This window comes from Plecotus auritus (assembly GCF_963455305.1).
Source record: "Plecotus auritus genome assembly, chromosome: 12".
NCBI classification, from domain to species: domain Eukaryota; kingdom Metazoa; phylum Chordata; class Mammalia; order Chiroptera; family Vespertilionidae; genus Plecotus; species Plecotus auritus.
In genome coordinates, this window is record NC_137778.1 from 44,218,182 (window position 1) to 44,238,274 (window position 20,093).

At 44.0% G+C, this 20,093-nt stretch overlaps 1 protein-coding gene across 4 annotated transcripts in view; it reads right to left on the minus strand.

Annotated features, from left to right (window-relative positions):
- The window catches only part of PTBP2 (polypyrimidine tract binding protein 2), a 36,878-nt gene extending 18,621 nt beyond the window's left edge, over positions 1–18,257 (minus strand). For all 4 annotated transcript variants that reach the window (XM_080649378.1, XM_080649377.1, XM_080649376.1 and 1 more), the window contains exons 1-4: positions 18,155–18,257; positions 16,911–16,941; positions 6,215–6,290; positions 19–191 (exon numbers count right to left, since the gene is read on the minus strand). In XM_080649378.1, coding sequence (XP_080505504.1) covers positions 19–191; positions 6,215–6,290; positions 16,911–16,941; positions 18,155–18,162 — 288 coding nt within the window. In that variant the 5' untranslated portion in view covers positions 18,163–18,257. The remainder of the gene's footprint in view (positions 1–18; positions 192–6,214; positions 6,291–16,910; positions 16,942–18,154) is intronic.
- Between the last annotated feature and the right edge of the window lie 1,836 nt (positions 18,258–20,093).

The following is a 20,093-nucleotide window of genomic DNA, read 5'->3' on the forward strand; positions in this document are numbered from 1 at the left end:
GGTCTGAAAGAGGCGCACCTGGTTTTTCCCTTTCAGCATAAGGATGTTGGTCACCTTCCCAAAAGGTAAGCCTAGAGCAATGACCTCGGTCTCTGTCACCTCCCCAGGCAGCTTTCGGATATGGAGAACACGAGAAGGAGCCCCATCCATTTTATCTTCTCCTTTAAACTTTTTACTGTCATTACCATTGGCTGAAAGACATAAGCAAACAGTCTTCAGATTAATTTTCCTTATCTGCATTACAAAACACAAAGCAATGTTTATAAAAGAACCTAAAAACACAGCGGAGTGTACTGGAATAATTCCTAAAAATTCAAAAACGGGGGTTTCAAAGAAACGAAGAGAATCCTATCTACCAATTAATTAAGATTGCCACCGGGTAAATGTTTCTAAACAGCGTATGTAAAAAATAGTAAGTGATAATGTAAGCTCATAAACAGATTGTCCAATGGCGAAAGAACATAATTATCTTGCAATTTAAGTATATTACAGACTAACAGAAATTTTTTAAAATGTAAAAATTTGAGTTGGCAAATATTAGGATTATAATTTCACCTGAAAATTATAAATTGTTCAGTTTGGGAAATATCATATTCCAAAGTGGGATCCAAGAAAGCAACACTGTAAAAATAATTATGTAGGCAGTCCACATGGTGCTTACCCCCGGAACCTCTGCTAATTCAATATTACCACCTCATCTCCCTAAATGTCTTACCGCTGTCAACATCTATCTACTATAATCATTCATGGACTTGACTACCTTACCACTGAGCGAAGAAAAACGAACGCTCACACTCTCCATTCCTGTCCGGGAAACAGACTCCTAGAGAGTTAACCAGAAACGAAGGTATGTAACAGATAGACGGTACTTGGTTTTTCTGCTAGCTCTTTCGTTAACTCCAACAGCTAGCACACATTTACTAGGCTGACGGTGACGTCTGCTGTGACTTGCCTTTCCGAGTAGTGGCACAGCCTAGCTGTCTCGGTGCCCACTGCCCGAGGTGGAGAACTCAGAAGGCTCAGTGAGAGGAAGGCAGGCTCTCAGGCCTCTCCATGGAAGAGGACATGCTGGCTAGAACCCCCACGAGCATTCAAACTGTGACACCATGTGCGGGAACACTTTAAGCATTATAAAATGAAATGACAACACTGCCTGCACATAAAAATTAAAATCTCAGAATTCTGAGTAACGTACTAGAATGTGAGATGATGTCAGTTTCAGAATAAGGCAAACCGTCACACTTTGAACGGTAATAAAGCCTGCTCTTCTGAAGTAACAACATGCAGCACTGGCAGATATGTCTCCCCACCTGAAAGGCCAGTCCACCTCCACAGCCTGAAGAAATGACTCGAGAGAGAGCAACGTGACAATTGTCAAGCCTCTGCCCAACCACCAAATAGCTACAAATGTCTCTCCATAAAACCCAATCCCAGGACTAGCCGCAGCTAGCTGTATTTTGAAACGTCTCACTTTTATTTCTGAAAAAACTAGTTTATTACAAAATCAGTCTTAATATATAATGAGTTAAAGTGAACATTAACTTTTCTCACTTGTAAAATTTTTTATTCTCTGACATAAGGAAGCAGTAGGAAAGCTTCTGACAGAGCAAGGCTGTTGAGACAGACACGCTGGAAACAGAATCCATAGTAACGTGAGTCAGGAGAAGCATCTGGTAAAGCGGAAATGTAAGAATGAAATCCTGCCCTGCATCTGCTAACCCTGACAGTCTCCTTAGAGTAACGTCTGTGGCCGTCCTGTTGAGACATCCGAACAATGGTGTATTTTTCCAGGGAAGCGTGATCACTAGCTTTTGAAGGTTTTTTTAAGCTCTTATAATAAGCAACAGTATTCAAATGTGGGCTTGTTAGCACACACACAGCTGCTCATCTTTCTCCGTTAGAAAAAAGAAACCTTAAAGCTCAGTGTTTCCTCTGTGCATAAGGATAACGAAGTTCACTGTTCCTTAACTTAAGGTAAATGTGCACGTGGTCTTCTCACGTGACAACCAGGCTGGAAGGGATCTCGCTCCATCACGACAGGGACTGGCTTCATTCTTTACAGCAGCAGCTGCCAGCCCCTCGGCGACTGCTGCCTTATAAAGTACATTAAGTGTCATTCCTCGGCATAATTTAAAAAGGTACAGTAACAGATTATTCTTTTCAACCCAAACAAACCCTGTTCCACTTCATCCCTTTGTTAATGGGGCTGTATCACTCAGACCCAGTGATCCTAACAACATTAATATGTATCTCTCCCCAGCCAGTGTACTTCCCAATAACTCAGATGTTCTGATTTCTTACACATTGTTCCCTCCATATTCTGAGACCCTAAAATCTCTGAATTAGTGTAGTTTTTAAGTGTCTTCCCTATGTATAGGATAGCAGTAAGCCCCCCCCCCCACCCCTACAAAATGACCAATGGAACAAAAATCTTTTCTAAAATGTAAATCAGGTCAAGTCCAGCTCCTCAGCACTTCCTAACAAATCAAACCCTGTATCTAGACCACTGCCTCCAAGGACCCCCCCCCTTTAGCCCTTCGCTACTTCACATTCCAGCAAGACAAAACTGTGAGTGGCTGACGGTTCCCAGAGGTAGCCTATTTCCAATAAACTTGGAATTTGTTTTACAACTTGGGTAATTGATAGAGAATATGCCCATCACCACAGAAAATCCCCCGTACTTCCTTCTGTTATCCCCAATACCTCCAGGCCACTACTGTTTAGGTTTCTATATTAAAAATTAACTATGTTCTTTGCCTTTGTAGAAAAGGAATCATACAATATGTACTCTCTTCTGTCTGGCTCCTTTTGCCCCCTATAATGCTAATATTCGCTCACGTTGCTGCGTATAGGAACAGGCATTCTTTTGTGATTTAATGAGTAGTAATCATATATGGGCCCACGTAGTGCACATCCTACATAATCCTATATAATAAAAGGCTAATATGCAAAATCGACCAAACGGTGGAACGACTGGTCGCTATGTTGTGCACTGACCACCAGGGGGCAGACGCTCAACACAGGACCTGCCCCCTGGTGGTCAGTGCGCTCCCACACGGGGAGCACCGCTCAGCCAGAAGCCGGGCTCACGGCTGGCAAGCGCAGCGGCGGAGGTGGTAGACCCACCTCCAAAGCAGTCAGCCATCCCCTGAGGGCTCCTGGACTGCGGGCTGAGGGGACCCCCCCACCAAGTGCACGAATTTTGTATACTGGGCCTCTAATCCTATATAATAAAAGAGCTAATATGCAAATAGTCATCACGCCCTCACGCTGTAACAGCTCAGGCACTCAACATTGGGGAGAGGAATGGGGACCAGCCAGGCACAAATGAGCTTGTGAGAGAGGAATAGGGACCAGCCAGGCTGTGGCCAGGTAGAGGGACAAGATGCCTGCCCTGTGGTCCTGGGCGCCAGCGGCTGGGACTGCGGCCCGGGAGAGGGACAAGATGCCTGCCCGTGGTCCCGGGCGGCTGCGGCTGCGGCCCAGGCAAAGCCGGCCGGGGTGCTTGCGGCTCGCCAGAGGGAGGGAAGCCCAGGTCTTGGGTACCTGCGACCAGCCAGAGGAGGGAATCCTGGGTCCTGGGTGCGGGGCTAGGCAGAGGTGGTTAGGGGCGATCAGGCGGTCGGGCAGAGGGGTTAGGGGCAATCAAGCGGTCAGGCAGAGGTGGTTAGGGGCGATCAGGCGGGCAGGCAGAGGGGTTAGGGGCGATCAGGCGGGCAGGCAGGCAAGTGGTTAGGAGCCAGCGGTTCCAGATTGTGAGAGGCAGTCAGACATCCCCTGAGGGGTCCTGGATTGGAGAGGATGCAGCCTGGGCTGAGGGACCAACCCCCCCCCCCCCCGAATGAATTTCATGCACCAGGCCTCTAGTATATGAATAAAATCCTAGATGTAAAAGTACTGGGTCAGAGGCTAAGTTTATCCTTACCTTTGTAAGAAACTGCCAGCCTGTGTTTTAAAACTTTTACATGCTCACTAGCAATAGAGAACAGTTCCAGTTGCTCCACACCCTCATCAACGTTTGGCGTTGTTGCTTTCATTTTAGCCTAGATTCTAGCTGAAGTAGTCTCTCACATGGTGATAACTGTGTTTTCCTGATGACTCTTCACAGATTTACTCGTCATTCATATACCTTCTACTGTCTCTTTTTAAAACTCAGGCTCTCTCTGTTTACTGATGTGAAGAATTCTGTGCCTACTCTAAGGCCAAGTCCTCTGTCAAACATATGTACCGATATGTGAATGAGCATTTCCTCCCCGTCTGGCCTTGCTTTCTAATTGAGGGGATATGCTCTAATTAATGCCTTTTGATGAAAAGTTTTCCATTTAGATGGACTCTACTTTATAAATAGTGTTTTTTGTGTCTTCTCTAAAGAAATCGTCATTTACTCCATCTGTTAGGTATTGTCAGTTACAGTAGCTTCATAAAGTTAATTAGGGAGTATCCCCTCCTCTATTTTCTAAAAAAGTATATTGAAGATGATTATTTCTTACTTTGAAGTTCATAAAATTCAACAGTGAAGCCACCTATGCCTCCGTGGAAAGATTAAAGAGCCAGTTTTTATAATACAGAATCTATACCTATTATGTAATGGCAGGTTATGTCAGTTTTGGTAAATTAGACTTTAAAGGAATTTGTCTCATCTAACTTGTTTATTGGCATTACCAATATCCATAATCTTTTCCTTCTACACTGTGTGGGATCTGTAGTAATATCTTCACGTTCATTCCCAATATTGGTAATTTATGTCTTCCATTTCTTGAAAAAAACTGTAAACCTTTCTTTTTCCTAATATGGTTCTTTTCTAATATAGGTAGACAGGTATCTATTAGAGGTATAGACTTATTTTTTCACCCTATGCACTTCTTGGGCTGCATCCAACAAATTTTGGTACATTATGCTTTCATTTTCATTCAGTCAGAAATATACCTTTATATCTTCTTTGATTCACGTGTTCTTAGAATTATGTAAATTTATAAATATTTGGTAACTTCCTAGATTTCTAAATGTTTTTAACTTCTATTAAATTCCAGTATAATCAGGTACTATCTAAGCTTTCAATCATTTGAAGTTTATTGAGAATCACTTTATGTCATCATTTATGGCCTATCATGGTGAATATCCTATGTACATTTGAAAACTTATACCATATAAACAGAAAAGGTTTTTTTGTGTGGACAAATACAGCTTCACAACACTAGGACTATATTGGGTAAATATTTAATTGTAATTTGTACTTAGCTGAACAGTCAGGAATGTGTATGTGTGCACTGAGGTACAGGTCCAGGCCCCCCTCAGAGACAATCGCAGTAAGGCAAGAATCGAATAGGTGAGTCTCAATTTCTTTCGCTGTGTCGGACCTTGCCTTCTATTAGTAAAAAATGTAACATCTGTGAAGTGCAATAAGATCAAGCCTGCCTGTATAGTATATACAAGCAACGACTACCTGGAGGAAATCAGTATGTGTCCCGTCTTTCACAATCCTTTTACTGCCAACACATTTAATTCCTCAAGCAATCCAGGGAAGTTTTAGAAAAAAGGAACTTTGGTCTTCAGTAAAAAATGTGAAATGTAGGATTATAAGGCAAACTAAATCAATCACCATCATCATATTAAAATTTTGGTCTCAGCCATAAAACTAAGGTCTAAAAATTAGTCTACATTTGTTTATAGACATAAAAGCCAACAGTATTATTTCAGACATATACAATTTTTTAAAAATCCTAACTATAAAAGTAAATAAATTATTTTAAATGTCCAAGTAGATAACATAAAAAAATCAATTCAAAGAATTAAAATATTACAGCAAAAGAAAAAAGTTGAAAGCATAGAATAAATACAACTTTGTAGTTGAAATTTTGGGTTTTATCTATAGTTTGGGCTTTATGATTTGTGAACTAGAGAAAAATATGACACACAAAACACAAAAGCTAAAAACAGAAGTGTAGAAAGGGTGAGAATTAGGAAACTTGTAACATGAACAAAAAATATATATTTTTGTGACTTAAAAAAGCAATCAGTTACCTGCCCTCAGAAGTCACCATCTTCAGATTTCCTCACTTGACACATATATACTCTAGTAAAATTTCCTCTAAAATATGTCAACAGAAAGCATTTAAAAATGAAGTCTATTCTGATAAAAACAGACTACATTTTAGTTTTAATACCCTGCTCTCTAAAATGGCAAAAAGGACTGTTAAAGAGAGTGAAGACTTACCTGTAACCACCATGCTGCTCATATTAGAGTTTGGACTACTGAGAACACTACCTGAGAGTAGTTCGTCAGATCCTCTCTATAAAAACAAAAAGCGACATAAGACACCTTTAAATTTAGAAATGTCAATCTGAAATTTCATCACGTATCTGGAACTCTTCAAGTAGTCACTAACAAAGTGCCAGGGGCTAACGCTAAGGGGAACAGTCAAAAACTTTAATCCCTAAAATAAAAACTTAAGTAAGGATCTTGCTCCCTTTCCCACAAAGCCAAGAGGTTTTTTTTTCTCCCTTTCATCCAAGTCCAAAGACAATAAATAGGAAAAATGACTGGTTCCATACTCAAAAGCTCCGGAGAATTACGTCAGTTACTTATAAACCACCTACTGCTACAGCAAGCGGGGCTTCCTCAAATACTCTGAAGCCTCCAACCCCACAGCACTGGGTTCATCCAGAACAGCTCAGGTCTTTAGGAAATGACAACTTCGTTCAGTTGAGTTGGACAGCTAATCATCATCATTAAAATTAATTATGCTTACATTTCAGTAGCTAAAATCCACAGAATGAGAAATTTATTTCTGCCTATATAAGCAGAAACTGAATCATGTCTTCAAATCCTTTAAAGCAAGCATGTCAAACTCGTGACCCACAACGAATATTTTTGCAGCCCCAATGTAACGGTATATAAAAAACGTTTTAATAAAAATTTCGTAACTTTTACAATATTCTGTTATTCACAATTATTAATAACGAACCACAACGTTTGCTGATGACTGATTACCATAATCGTGTTGCATTCATTTCCCTTACGCGCCTTACGCGCAGGCGCACCATTTCCCTCCACTAATACCCGCAGCGAGTATTTTAGCAGCCGATGGCCAGTCATTGGTCTTGGACTGACGTGTTTGGTGTGCGCAACAGGAAATATTTCACTTTCGGAGAACACGAAAAATAGGTTTATTTGTGTTACACTTATTAGTTTGTGCAGTTACTCAGTGTCTGATAAGTTAATGTTCAAGAGAAAATATTAGTTTTTGTTAAAATGTTTTATTATTTTATGTTAACGATGACTCATTTATTTCAGCCCGTTGTATTTAGCATGTCTCTATTGAAATAAACCTACGTTTCTATGAAAATTGAAGTTTTTGTTTGTTTGCGGCCACATACATGTAAACCTTGTTTATTTGGCCCGTGTTTGACATGCTTGCTTTAGAGAAAAAGTTATAAATTCACATATTCTCAGAAATGCACAGTTGTTCAAACAAGCCAATGTTGATTTGGCTATTTTTAAAAAAAATGTGCATTTATAAAAAAATATGCGAATAGATTAGCATTAAAACAGCTAAACCAACTGTTTTGCCCATTTTAAGTAGGTATATATTTACATACATGGGTATTATTATTTCAAATCACTAAATCAATAGAAGCTGATCTAAACAACCACAAGTACAAATAAGTTCAATGCAACTATCAAAATAAAAAAAGTATGAAGGACATATCAAAGCATTTTAGAAAGTCCAAAACAATACAAATTAACCAACAACTTCATGCTAATTTGTGTTCAAACTCATAATAAGTTGCATTATAAAAAAATACCAAAATGGTAAAGAAATAATCATCTCCCTAATTGCTTTACAAGCTCAGAGAAATAAATAAAAGCTCAACAAAAATGAAAGCATTACCTTGAGCCCCGTTAACACCACATGCACATCACCGTAACTTCTCATCAAGGCATGAAGAGTCAACATGGCACCCTTTTATTTGATGGAGATGATGAACACAACCAGACACCTGGCGATTCTCAAAGCGTGGCCCCAGACAACTAGACCTGGACACCTGTTAGCAAGCCCTGCTCTCACATGTCCCCGGCCGTCCTGAACGAAAACTGAGGTGGGACCCAGGGTTCTAGTAAGCCCTCCAAGTGCTTCTGATGCACGCTCCAGTTTAACAACCTCTACGTTAAATGTCCACTAGTTCTCCTTTTTTAGAACAGTGCTAGGTTTACTATAAAATGGGAAGGAACGGTTTCCCATGAAACCCGTAACTCCACACATGCACAGCTTCCTCCATTACCAATACCCCACTAGAGTGGTTTATCATGACCTGCACTGAACATCACAATCACTCCAAGTCCATAGCCAATGGGCTCCCATAAAAACCTGGGCTCTGCTTATATACCCCGCACCCGCACCCCCTGGCAACCACTGACCTTTTCATTGTCTCAATCATTTTACCTTTCCCAGAAGGTCGTATGGTTGGGGTCATGTACTATGTAGCCTTCTCGAATTGACTTCTTCCACTTAGTAATGTGCACTCAGGCTCTCCCCATACCTTTTTGTTTTAATGCTGAAAAATATTCCATTGTCTGGATGCACCTATTTATTTGTCCATTCACTTACTGGGGGGTTTCTTGATTCCTTCAAGTTTTCGGCAATCATGAATAAAGCTGCTAGAAGCATCCATATGCAGATTGCACGTGTACGAAAGTTTTCAACTCCTTTGGGTCAATACCCATGCGCGTGATTGATGGACACATGGTAAAAGTTTGTTTTGTTTTGTAAGAACTGCCAGGCTGTTGTAGTGGCTGAACCACCTTCCATTCCCCCTGGGGATGTATGTGCATTCCTGTTACTCCACACCTCACCAGCATTTCCGGTTGCCAGTGTTCCACAATTTGGCTATTCTGATAGGCTGTGTAGCAAGATCACAATTTGCACTCCCTGATGACAGATACTAGTAAGGAACATCTTTACATACGCTTATTTGCCATCTGCATATCTTCTTTGATGACGTGTCTGTTAAGGTCTTTGGCCCATTCTAAAAACAGGTTGTTTTCTTATTGAGTTTGAGTTTTGTTGTTTTTTTAATATTTTGGATACCTCCGAGTTTGGCTTATCTAATTCTCTTGATACTGTCTTTCACATAGCAGAACTTCTTTATTTAATGAAATCCAACTTCTCAATTACTTCTTTTCATGGACTGTGTCTTTGGTGTTTATCTAAAAGGCATTATCATAACCAAGGGCATCGAGACTTCCTCCTATGTTATCTTCCAAGAGTTTTCCAATACTGCGTTTTACATTTAGGTCTAAGGTACATTATAAAATACCATAAATTCTTACGATGGGTACAATGTCTCTATTTTCATTGTTTTGCATGTGAGTGTTCCAGTACCATTTGTTGCAGAGATTGTCTTTGCTCTCCAGAGTCAAAGATAAGCAGACGATATTGATGGGGGGCTCTATTCTGGACTCTCCATTCTGTCCCATTTGATCTATTTGTCCACTCTTTAATCCAAACCACACTGTCTTGATTACTGTAGCTTCATAGTAAGTTGGGTAGCATCAGTCCTCCGACTTTTTTCTCCTTCAATACTGTGCTGGCTATTCTTGGCCTTTTGCCTCCACATAAATTTTAGAATCACTATGTTGATATTCACAAAATAAATGGTTGGAATTTTATCGATGTATAGATCAAGCTGGGAAGAACTGATATCTCAATACTGAGTCTTCCTATCCATGAACATGGAATACCTATCCATCTACTTGATTCTTTGGTTTCATGCATCAGTTCTGCAGTTCCTCTATGTATATCTTTTGTTAGATTTATATCTTAAATGTAGATCAGTATTTTGAGACTAATGTAAATGGTATTTTGTTTTTAATTTCAAATTGAACTTGTTCATTGTTGATATGCAGGACAGCAATTGCCCTTTGCATATTAATTTATATCCTGCAACCTTGCAATAATTGTTTATTAGTTTGAGGAGATTTCGAATTTTCTACAGTCTCTCAAGTCATCTGTGAATGACAGTTTTACACCTTTCTTCTCAATATGAATATCGGTTATGTCTTTTTATTGCCTTACTGCATTGGCAAGGACTTCCAGGACGTTGAAAACAAGTGGTGAGAAGGGACATCCTTGCCATATATCTGATCTTAGTGACAAAACTTGAGTTTCTCAACGTTAAGTATGATCTTAGCTGTAGCTTTTTTGATGTTCTTGATCAAGATGAGGAAATTCCCCTCTATTCCTAGTTTACTGTGAGTTTTTATCATAAATGGGTGTTCGGTTCTGTCAAATGCTTCTCCTTCTAGTGATACAATCATGAGGTTTTTCTTTTTTTTTAGAGTCCATTGATGTGAGAGATTAACTGTTTTTATGACAAGTATGGCATTAGGTAAATAAAAAAAAATAAGGGCTCTGTAGTTCAGCTTCCACCTACTCTGTAATGGTAAATTACTTACCTATTCTAAGCCTTAGCTTCCTCATTTGTATAAGAGGGATAACATCTACATCACAGTGCTGGGGATGAAATGTGATAACACAGGCATCCCTCAGAGACATTGTGGGTTCTGTTCCAGACCATCCCAATAAAGGAATGTGGCAATAAAATGAGTCACGCAGATTTTTTGGTTCCCTAGTGCAAATAAAAGTTATATTTATACTATACTACAGTCTATTCAAAGTGTGCACTAGAATTGGCTAAAAATACAATGCAAATACCTTAATTTAACAATACTGCTAAAAATTGCTAACCATCATCTGAGCCTTCAGCATGAAAACAGACACATAAATCACTGGGACAGAACAGAGCCCACAAACAAAGGAACTGAAGAGAAATTTTACAAACATTTTACAAAGAAGGCGTACAGACGGATGGCCAACAGGTACATGAAAAGGGGCTCAGCACCTCTAATCCTTACAGAAATGCCAATCAAAACCACAATGAGGTATCACCTGTTAGAAGGACTTACCAAAAAGAAAAGAAATGACAAGTGTTGGTGAGGATGCAGAGAAGAGAGAACGCTTGTACAAGTTGGTGGGAATGTAAATTGGTGTAGTCACTATGAAATACAATATGATAGTTGCTCAAAAATAATTTATAAGTACAATTATATGATCCAGCAATCCCATTTCTGGGTAGTTCTCCGAAGGAAGTGAAATCACTATACTATTTCACAAAAGCTCCTGCCCCTCATGCTCACTGCAGCATTAATAGCAACATATGGAAACAACCTACACATGTCCTTCGACAGGTGAACGGATGGAGAAAATGTGAGATATAGACACACACACAATGAAATAGTATTCAGTCATAGAAAGAAGTCATTCTGCTGTAACAACATAGATGAGCTTTGAGGATAGCATGCTAAGCAAAGTAAGTCAGAGAAAGACAAATATACTGTATGATCTCACTTATATGTAAACACTAAAAAAAGAAGAAACAAACAAACAAAAAGAAACCTCATAGCAACAAAGAACAGACTGGTGGTGGCCAAAGGCGGAGTGTGGAGGGAAGGGCAAGGTGGGCAAAATGGGTGAGGTAGTCCAAAGACACAAACTTTGCACCATGCGATAAATTATTTATTTAACAAAAGAAACTAATTAAGATGAGTTCTAGGGATACAGTGTACAGCATGGTGAATACAGTTGATAGCTATGTGTGGGGACAGATGTTTACTATTAATCATTTATGTATATACTTATATCAAATCATTATCAATCATCTCTCAATTTAAAAAGAAAAACTCAAAGTTAAAAAAACTTATTGCCAACGATTATCCATAGCAAGTATAACTAACAAATTTTAATATCCACAATATAAAAAACTCCTAGGACTCAAGAAAAAAACTACATTAAAAAGAAAATTAATAGACAATATGAACAGGCATTTAAAAGAGAAGAAACATGAATGGCCAATAAAATATATCATTGATACTCAGGGAATTCAAAATAAAACAAGGTACCATACACACATACAACATGCAGACACCATTAAAAAGTCCAACAATGCCAATTTATCAGAGAGGATGTGTAGAAACATGAACTTTCATGCGCTGCTAATGCAGTAAAAATCAGCACAACCACTTAGGAAAGCAACATGCCAATATCCAATCAACTTGAAAATAGACACAACCTATAATCCAGCAATTCTACTTTTAGAAAACTCTAGTCTTGACATATACTTTACTGAAATATGCACAAGAATGCTCACAACAGCAATTTGTAACAGGAAAAAATAACAATCTTGTATTTGTCAACTAGGTAATCATATAATCAAATACCTTACAAGAAAAATGAATTAGAGCTACATACAAACTTAGATTAATAAACGATTATTGAACAAGAGCAAGTTACAGAAGACACAGCATGACAGCACATAGGTATTGTTTAAACATGTAAAATAAAACTAGAGGGTGTCCCCCAAAATGTATACACATTTTGAATTATTATAAAGGCAGTGTTTATTAAAATAGACTTCATTTTCAAAATGTAATAGAATCAGCCGTTACATTTTTAATACGAAGTCTCAAAAGTCCATGTGTACTTTATAATTAGAGATCAATTCAGATTAGCCACGTGGAGCGCTCAATAACCACATCAGTGGCCACCCTCACAAACACAGCTCAAAACAACTCTGCCGTGCTTTATGTGGTATCGTCACTTAGTGTTTTCACTTCTGTTTTTTAAACTCCCAATCAAGCGTTGCTATTATTTTCTTATACATTCAGTACTGACATTTACCCTCAGGCTGACTTCTTGGTTAACCTCACTCCTTCCACCTCAGACCTCCATGTGGAGTCACTGGCCTTCTTTCTGAAGTACAACCTCTGGAATTTCCAGTGGGTCGGTTAGCAATGGCCTCATTTGTCGTGTGTGTGTGTGTGTGTGTGTGTGTGTGTGTGTGTGTGTGAAGAAAGGGAGGGTATTTCCTGAAAATGTCATTGTTTTGCTCTTAAGGGTAATTTAGCTGATTATGGGATAACAGGGGGATAGTCATTTTCACTCAACACTCTGAAGACACTATTATTTCCACTATCTTTTGGATGCCCATGTTGCTGAAGAAGATTTTTGTCTTATTCCTTTGTAGGGAATCTAATTTTTCTCCGGCTGCACTGAAGATCTTCTCAGTGTCTCTGGTGTTTTGCTTTTTTATTGTGATGTGTCCAGATTTCCCTATGCCTCCTAAACCTAAGAATTCATGTAACTCATCAATTTTGGAATATTATCAGTCTTTGACTTTTTCAAATTTTGCTTCTCTGCAATCTTTAATTTCTCTTTCTGGAACTCTAATTAAATATTTGTTAGAATTCATCTGCCTTTCCTCCCTTATCTTCTCACCTTTCTATCTTCATCTCTTTAGTGCTCTGTGCTAAATTCTGAGTAATTTCTATTTTTCAGTTCACTAATTCTCTTTAGTGCTATCTGACCAACTCTATTTTTTAAAGGTCTGAGCTTTTACCACTTGTTTAAAATTGATTTGAGAGAGAGGAAGGTAGAGAGAAAGAGATACATCAACTGGATTCCTCCCTTAATGCCCCACACGGGAATCTAACCTGCCACCTTTGGGTGCATGGGACAGCACTCCAACGGAGCAACCTGACCAGGGCCTGACCAACTATTTTTAACCTGGACTCCAGGCTCTCCTATGTACCATATCTGACTTGCATCGAAGTGTTCCTTCCAAATCAGATGTACAGACTAAAGAACTATAACAACAAACATCACCATCATTTGAGCACTTACGTGCCATTCCATGCCAAATCTTTCATGGATTATTTTATCTAATCTTCAGAATAACTTCTGGGGTAGGTCCTACTTTGCCCATTTAACAATCTGTAAAAACTAAAACTCAGAGGTTATCTGTTCGGTGTTATAGAGGCCACCCCCTAGCCTGTTCAATTTCAAATCACTGCTCTGGACAAAACCTCCATTGAAAAACATTCCCATCCACCATCAACAATTCCAATTTCTGTTAAATTTTAATACTGTACTTCTACTATATAAACCTTAAGTAAGCTTTCAGCCAAGTCTTTGTAGATATCCTTTAAGAATCAGATGTTTAACGAGCAGATTATGCAGGGCACAAAAAAGGTGAAGAAAAAGCTATTACAGGCAATGTTTTTGGGAATAATATTGCTCACATGTGTGGATGAAAAAAATTAGATATCATGTCTTCTAACAGAAAAACATACCACTTACAAAACACAGAAAGAGAATCCGAGAGTCTCCAGATCCAACTACAAACTGACAGATAGATGGAGATTACCACCCACAACCACTAGAATGTCTGTGATCCAAAGACAGACAATAGCAGGCAGTGGCGAGGATGTGGACGGACTGGACATGTCATACACGGCTGGTGGCAATGTCAAAAGGTTGGACCACTCTGGGAAATAGTTTGCAGTTTCTTAAGAAGTTACCTAATGCCTCTGCCTATGTGCCAGCAGTTCCCACCACAGGCATTTCCCCAAGAGAAATGTTAACAAATGTTCCCACACAGACTTGTACAGGCATGTTCAGAGCAGCTTTATAAGAGCCCCAAACTGGAAACCTGCCAAACATCGACAAGAGTTGAAAGAATACAGCACATTGCTGTATACCCACACAACGCAATACTGCTAAGCAGTAAGGGATCAGCTACTGATACACAGTGAGTGAGTCTGAAAATATGCTGAGTGGAATAAGCCAGACCAAAAAAGGGTACATACCTTACAATCCCATTTATTTACAATTCTAAAAAATGCACACGAATCATAGTGAGAAAACGCAGATCAGTGGTTGCTTGGAGAAAGAAAGGTAGATGGGAGGGATTACAAAATGATACTCTGGGGGTGGTGTATGCTCACTGTCTTGATTATAGAAATGGTTTCATAGGTGCATACATAGGTCAAAACATGTATACTTTAAATGTGCAGCTTACATCAAATATCTCAATAAAGCTATTTAAAGGCAAGGCAAGATGTAGGCTACCACACATGACATGAATCCATTTGTGTAAACAAGGATGTTCACATGTGGTAATATAGAAACTAACTAGAGGCCCGGTGCATGAATTCTTGCACTGGTGGGGGCCAGCCAGCTGCCCCCCCCTCCCCCGCCACAGGGACCTGTCTGGCAGGGGGGAGGGGACGCAGGAGGTTGGCCAGCCCCGCTCCTGATGGGGGGGGGGGAGCGCGATCGGGGGGCAGGGCCAGCCAGGGGTAGGGGCCACTTCCGGAATCAGGCTGGTTGGCCAGTCGCAGTGCAAGGCAGTGACCGGTCGTTCTGGTCATTCTGGCGTTCCGGTCCCTTGGCTTTTATATATAGAGGTAATTGCAGGGAAAAATGTACCAGAAATATTTTAACATAATTACTTACACCCAAGAAATAGGATTGGAAATCAGTGAGAAATACTGTGTGCACTGAACATTTTTTAATCATGCACATTACTTTTATTTTGTAAAAAATTTATGAAAGCTTAATCACTTGTTTAGAGGTCTGATGCTAAAGCAGAAGTTCTTAACCACTATCCTAGAAAATCATATAAAACATAACTTTCGTTATTCAAACTTTTATATTCATTCACAATGGGCAAAAAAAACATTAGCAATTATTTTTACATCGTTTTCTAATATTTTTCTCTCAAACTACTACAAAAATAGAAAACTGGTGTAACCAATAACCCTTATCTGGACTCCTCTTCTCTGCCAAGCCTCGCCTCTCCCTGCCTTCTCCCTCGGGGTCTTGTCTGGTCCCTTCTCTCCGATCCATGAGTAGTGGACAGTTCAGACTGTATCATTTACTCTCTTACAAAATTCACTTCCAGTTTGGATGGTAGCTGTAGTACCTACATCTTGCACTCTTGAGCTGTTCCCCACTTTAAATCCTCCTCTATCTCAACTTAGAAAATATCATTGCCAAATAATACGCCTTCCCTGCAAAAAAAGCTCATTACCTCACCCCCAATGTACACCATCTGAACTTAAAAGCAAAGCCTAAACATTGAAACATGGGGAAGTATCTGGTTCACTATAAGGCAGAAGACAGAAAATAAGCAAGAAAACATAAGGTATCTCCAAAAGTATTCCGAGGACCACCACGCTGTTCTGGATGAAACATTAAAATTGTAAGAAACATGGTGAGCAGTCAGCATCACTGCACCAAGCAGCCTCACACACCCGAAGGGGGAAAGGTCACTGCACCCAACAAGTCTCCGGCTACAGTTCATGTTCGACGAAACCAATTTTGCCCCGAACTGTATCTGAGGACCTGCTGCTCTAGGCTTGGAGGCCAAGCTTGGAAAACAGATACCAGACAGGACCATGCCGTCCCAGGGCAGACAGGCTGGCAAACAAAAAACTGACGTTAATCGTGCCGTTAAAATGTGCAGGAGAACGAAGGTTTAAAGAATGAGCACTTTTCCTGGACAAAATGTGGCGGAGGAACCCCCAACGCCTCCCGCACGAGGCCTACACTTTCCGCAACAGGCAGCCAGCCAGCCCCGACCCGACTCAAACCTGAAGCTAACTGTGTAAACACGTTCTTTCCTTTTTAAGAATCAGGGTAACCGTTTCAAATGCGGCTTATTATCGGCAAAACTATCTTAGTCTGCGTAAGACAGGAGAAGAGTTTAAAAAACCCTTAGATAAATAAAGTTACATGCTTCCGCTCAAACCACTTCCGGCCATTTGAAGCCCTATCTCCCCTTTGCTCTTTCCAGGAAGCCGTGCCTGGAGCGTTTTTCATTTCCCGAACCCCGCGCGCACCTCCTTTTCGGTGTCTGGTTGTGGTCTGTGTAGGTGCGGAACCACCGGACCGGATTCCATGCCAAAACCCACGCACCTTGCAGCGAGCCCCCCAAAGCTCAGTGAGCATGCCCCCCCGCGGTGCTCGGGCCCCAGCACCCTGCGCCCAGCCGTTTCAGGCGGCTCCTACCTTCACGCCAACCGTGACATCTGTGACAATCCTGGAGAGAGAGAAGAAGAGAACAGTGTCAACGCCCGGGTGTGCAAACTTTTTAGGATCCTTCGGCGTCCCACCAGCGCGCACTCACAGGGCAGGTGAGGCCCGCGTCCCTACTGCTCCTCGTCAACTTGGGGTTCCGGGGGGGGGGACTGGCCCAGGGAGACAAACCCCGGGCCCCGCGTCCAACCACAACTGGCGCCGGGCGCCCCCGAGCCGGGCACGGGGCCTCTCAAACTTCAGGCCGGGCCTGGTCGTCCCGGGAGAACCGGAAGCGGCCCACGACCACCTGGGGCCGCCGGGCATCCTCGGGGAAACCGCGTCCGTGCGGGGGCCTTGGACACGAGCTCCACTTAGTTCTCCGGCTTCGCTCCCGCCGCAGGCTCTGGTGAAGGGGCTTTCCTCAATGCGGCGGCCCGCCCCGCCCCCACGCGGGCCGCGAGCGCCCGTCCCGACGGTTGGTTCCCCGGGGCTGGGGGAGGGGCCGCGCGGGGACCGGGCCTCGCCGCCCCGGCCTCTTGGGGGAGGGGCGAGGGGAGGGGAGGCGGCTCAGGCTTTCGAGGCCGGTTTTGTTTTCCCGCAAACGGGTCACCGGGGCCGAAGGCCGCCTGCGCGGCGGGGGTGCGCCGGGGTCGCGTGGCCCGCGTGACGGGGCCGGGCGCGCACGCCCCACGGTGACGGGGTCGCTCTGGGCCCGGCGGCCGCCCCGCGTGTCCCGGGCCCACTAACGGCCGCCCGCCCGCCCCCACCGGCTCCGGCGACAACAAAGGCGGTGACACGGCCGCCCCTCCCCCGCCCCGCCCGCCGCCGCGGAGCTCCCGCACCCCGCACCCCGCACCCGGGCCGGGCGGTGCGGACGGCGAGGCCGCGCGGGGACACGGACACGGGCCTCCTCAGACCCCGGCCTCGCCGGCCCCGCGCGGTCCCCGGTCGCCTCCCGGTGCCCGGCCGCGGTGGCTCTGGGGACAGGGCCGCCCAGGCTCCGCGGCGCCTCGCCCGCGCCCCGAGCTGTCCCTCCCCCGGAGCCGCCGCCGCCCCCGGTCCCGGTGCCGGCCCGTCGCGCCCGGTCCCCCAAGCGGCCCGGGCGGCGGGGGGTGTGTGCGAGGGGGCGGCGGGGACGGCGGCCTGCCCGCGAGGGGCAGCCGAGTGGCTCTAGACGGGACCCGCCGGGCCGCCGGGCGACCCCCTCCCGGCCCCCGGCCCGGCCCGTCACCTACCCGTCCATTGCCGAACCGGACAAAGCCTCGCTCCCGGGGACCGAGCCGCGCACCAGCAGACACACACGAGCGGCGACAAAATGGCGGCCAGCGCGCGACGGAAATGGCCGAGGCGGCGGGGCGCGCGGGCCGAGGCGGCGGAAAAAGCCGAAGCCTGCGCGGGGGGCGGGGCTACCGGGAGGGAGCGCGGGGCGGGGCCTGGCCGCTCGGGGGCGGGGCCTCTGGGGCGCGGGGGCGGGGCCGCGACTCCTGGACAAGAGATCTGACTCCAGCGCACCTCCGCCAGTCCTTGCCCGGTCCCGGGGGCCTGTCCTTCCAGCCGGGCAGCGGAACCGACCTGGGATCCGTGCCCCTCGCAGGCTGCACTCGCAGACCCTCCCGCCCTCTGCACAGCACCCCTGGGCCTGGGACCCCCGCCCAGGAGGGGCCAGTGGAGCTCATTACACCCAAGGGCCGCTCCCTCCGACACCTGTTCTGCACGCCTCGGGGGCACCTGGTTCCCGCCTGCCTGGGGGAGGATGAGGGGCACCTGGAGGGAATGGTCCCTGCAGCCTGGGTGGGAGGGATTGAGGTGGGCCTTGGGTGCCAAGCGGGAAGGACCCGCCCTGGGGTGGGCTGCTCCCTGAGTCCTCACCAGGACAGGGGCCACACCGACTCAACCTCCTCCTTTCTCTCTCTCTGCCTCACAGTCTCCACCGTAATGTTCATAGCATGTTGGACGTTTTCCTGGGACGTATTTTTATCAGCGACTCAACCCAGTTTGAAAAGGTAGCCGTTTTGGGGAACTTGCTCAGTGGGGACTGTTCTGCCAGTACCTTTTCCTCGCACCCACCTTCACCCCCAGCCTGGACACCTGCACAAATGCACGCCTCATCCTGAGAAATGAGAAAGATTCCCTCTCTCTCTCCAGTTCCTCCCCATGCCCACCTGGGGTTTTCCTATACCCCCTTCACGCAAACCTCCTAACCCCGTACTAGCTGGAATTTCACTGTGCCCAGTGGTGGTTTCTGTATCATCCATTAGATTATTTTATTTTATGTTGGACAGGCCTTAAAGAGCATCTTGTCCACATCTTCTGTTATAGACCTCTTCAGAGCCCTTAAACATTTAAAGTTCTTGATTTGCCTTAGGGATTGGCAATCCTAAACAAAAAGAAAGAAATCCATTTCCTACAATGCCTTCCCTTTGCCTTAAGCATTGACTTACGATACATAAAGGACCCATATTGGGCCGTTAATAATCACGCTTCACATACTTGTGGTTTTGAACATGTAATTTTCACCCAACAATTAAATATGGAAGCCCCCAACGGACAGGCCCGCGAGCATAATGCTCCGTGTTCCCCACAAGGACTCGATCAATATTGACTGATCGGCTCCTGCTATATCTTGGCAAAGACGAACCGTTCCACGAGGGGAAACCTGTCCTTAGCGGCAAAAGGAATTACATAGTATTCACAAAAACACATTTTCCTTTGTTTTGTTCTTTTCTCCTAATAAAGTACAACCCTGCAAACAATAGCCAATATGCTTGCTTATTTCAACCCATCACTTTCTAGAAAAGGCTTAAGGTTCTTTACAAGTCAAGACCCATAAAGCACAGACTGTCCCATGGAGTCAGGGACCAGCCTTGTGCAGCAATGGCCAGCACGAAGGCCTGTTTGCGAGAGGCTGTGTCCAGATTGGAGCCGCGTCCTGTAGCAGCTGCGTGACCCCAGGCGTGCTCATTAACCTCCAGGGGAAGAGGTCCTTTACTGAAAACGGAAATGGGATGAAAAGTCGGGCCTTGGGGTGGGCAAACTTTTTGACTCGAGGGCCACCATGGGTTCTTAAACTGGACCGGAGGGCCGGAACAAAAGCATGGATGGAGTGTTTGAACTAACATAAATTCAAAGTAAAGGAGCGGAGGGGAGAGCAAGAGAACCGGATAGAACAGCCGG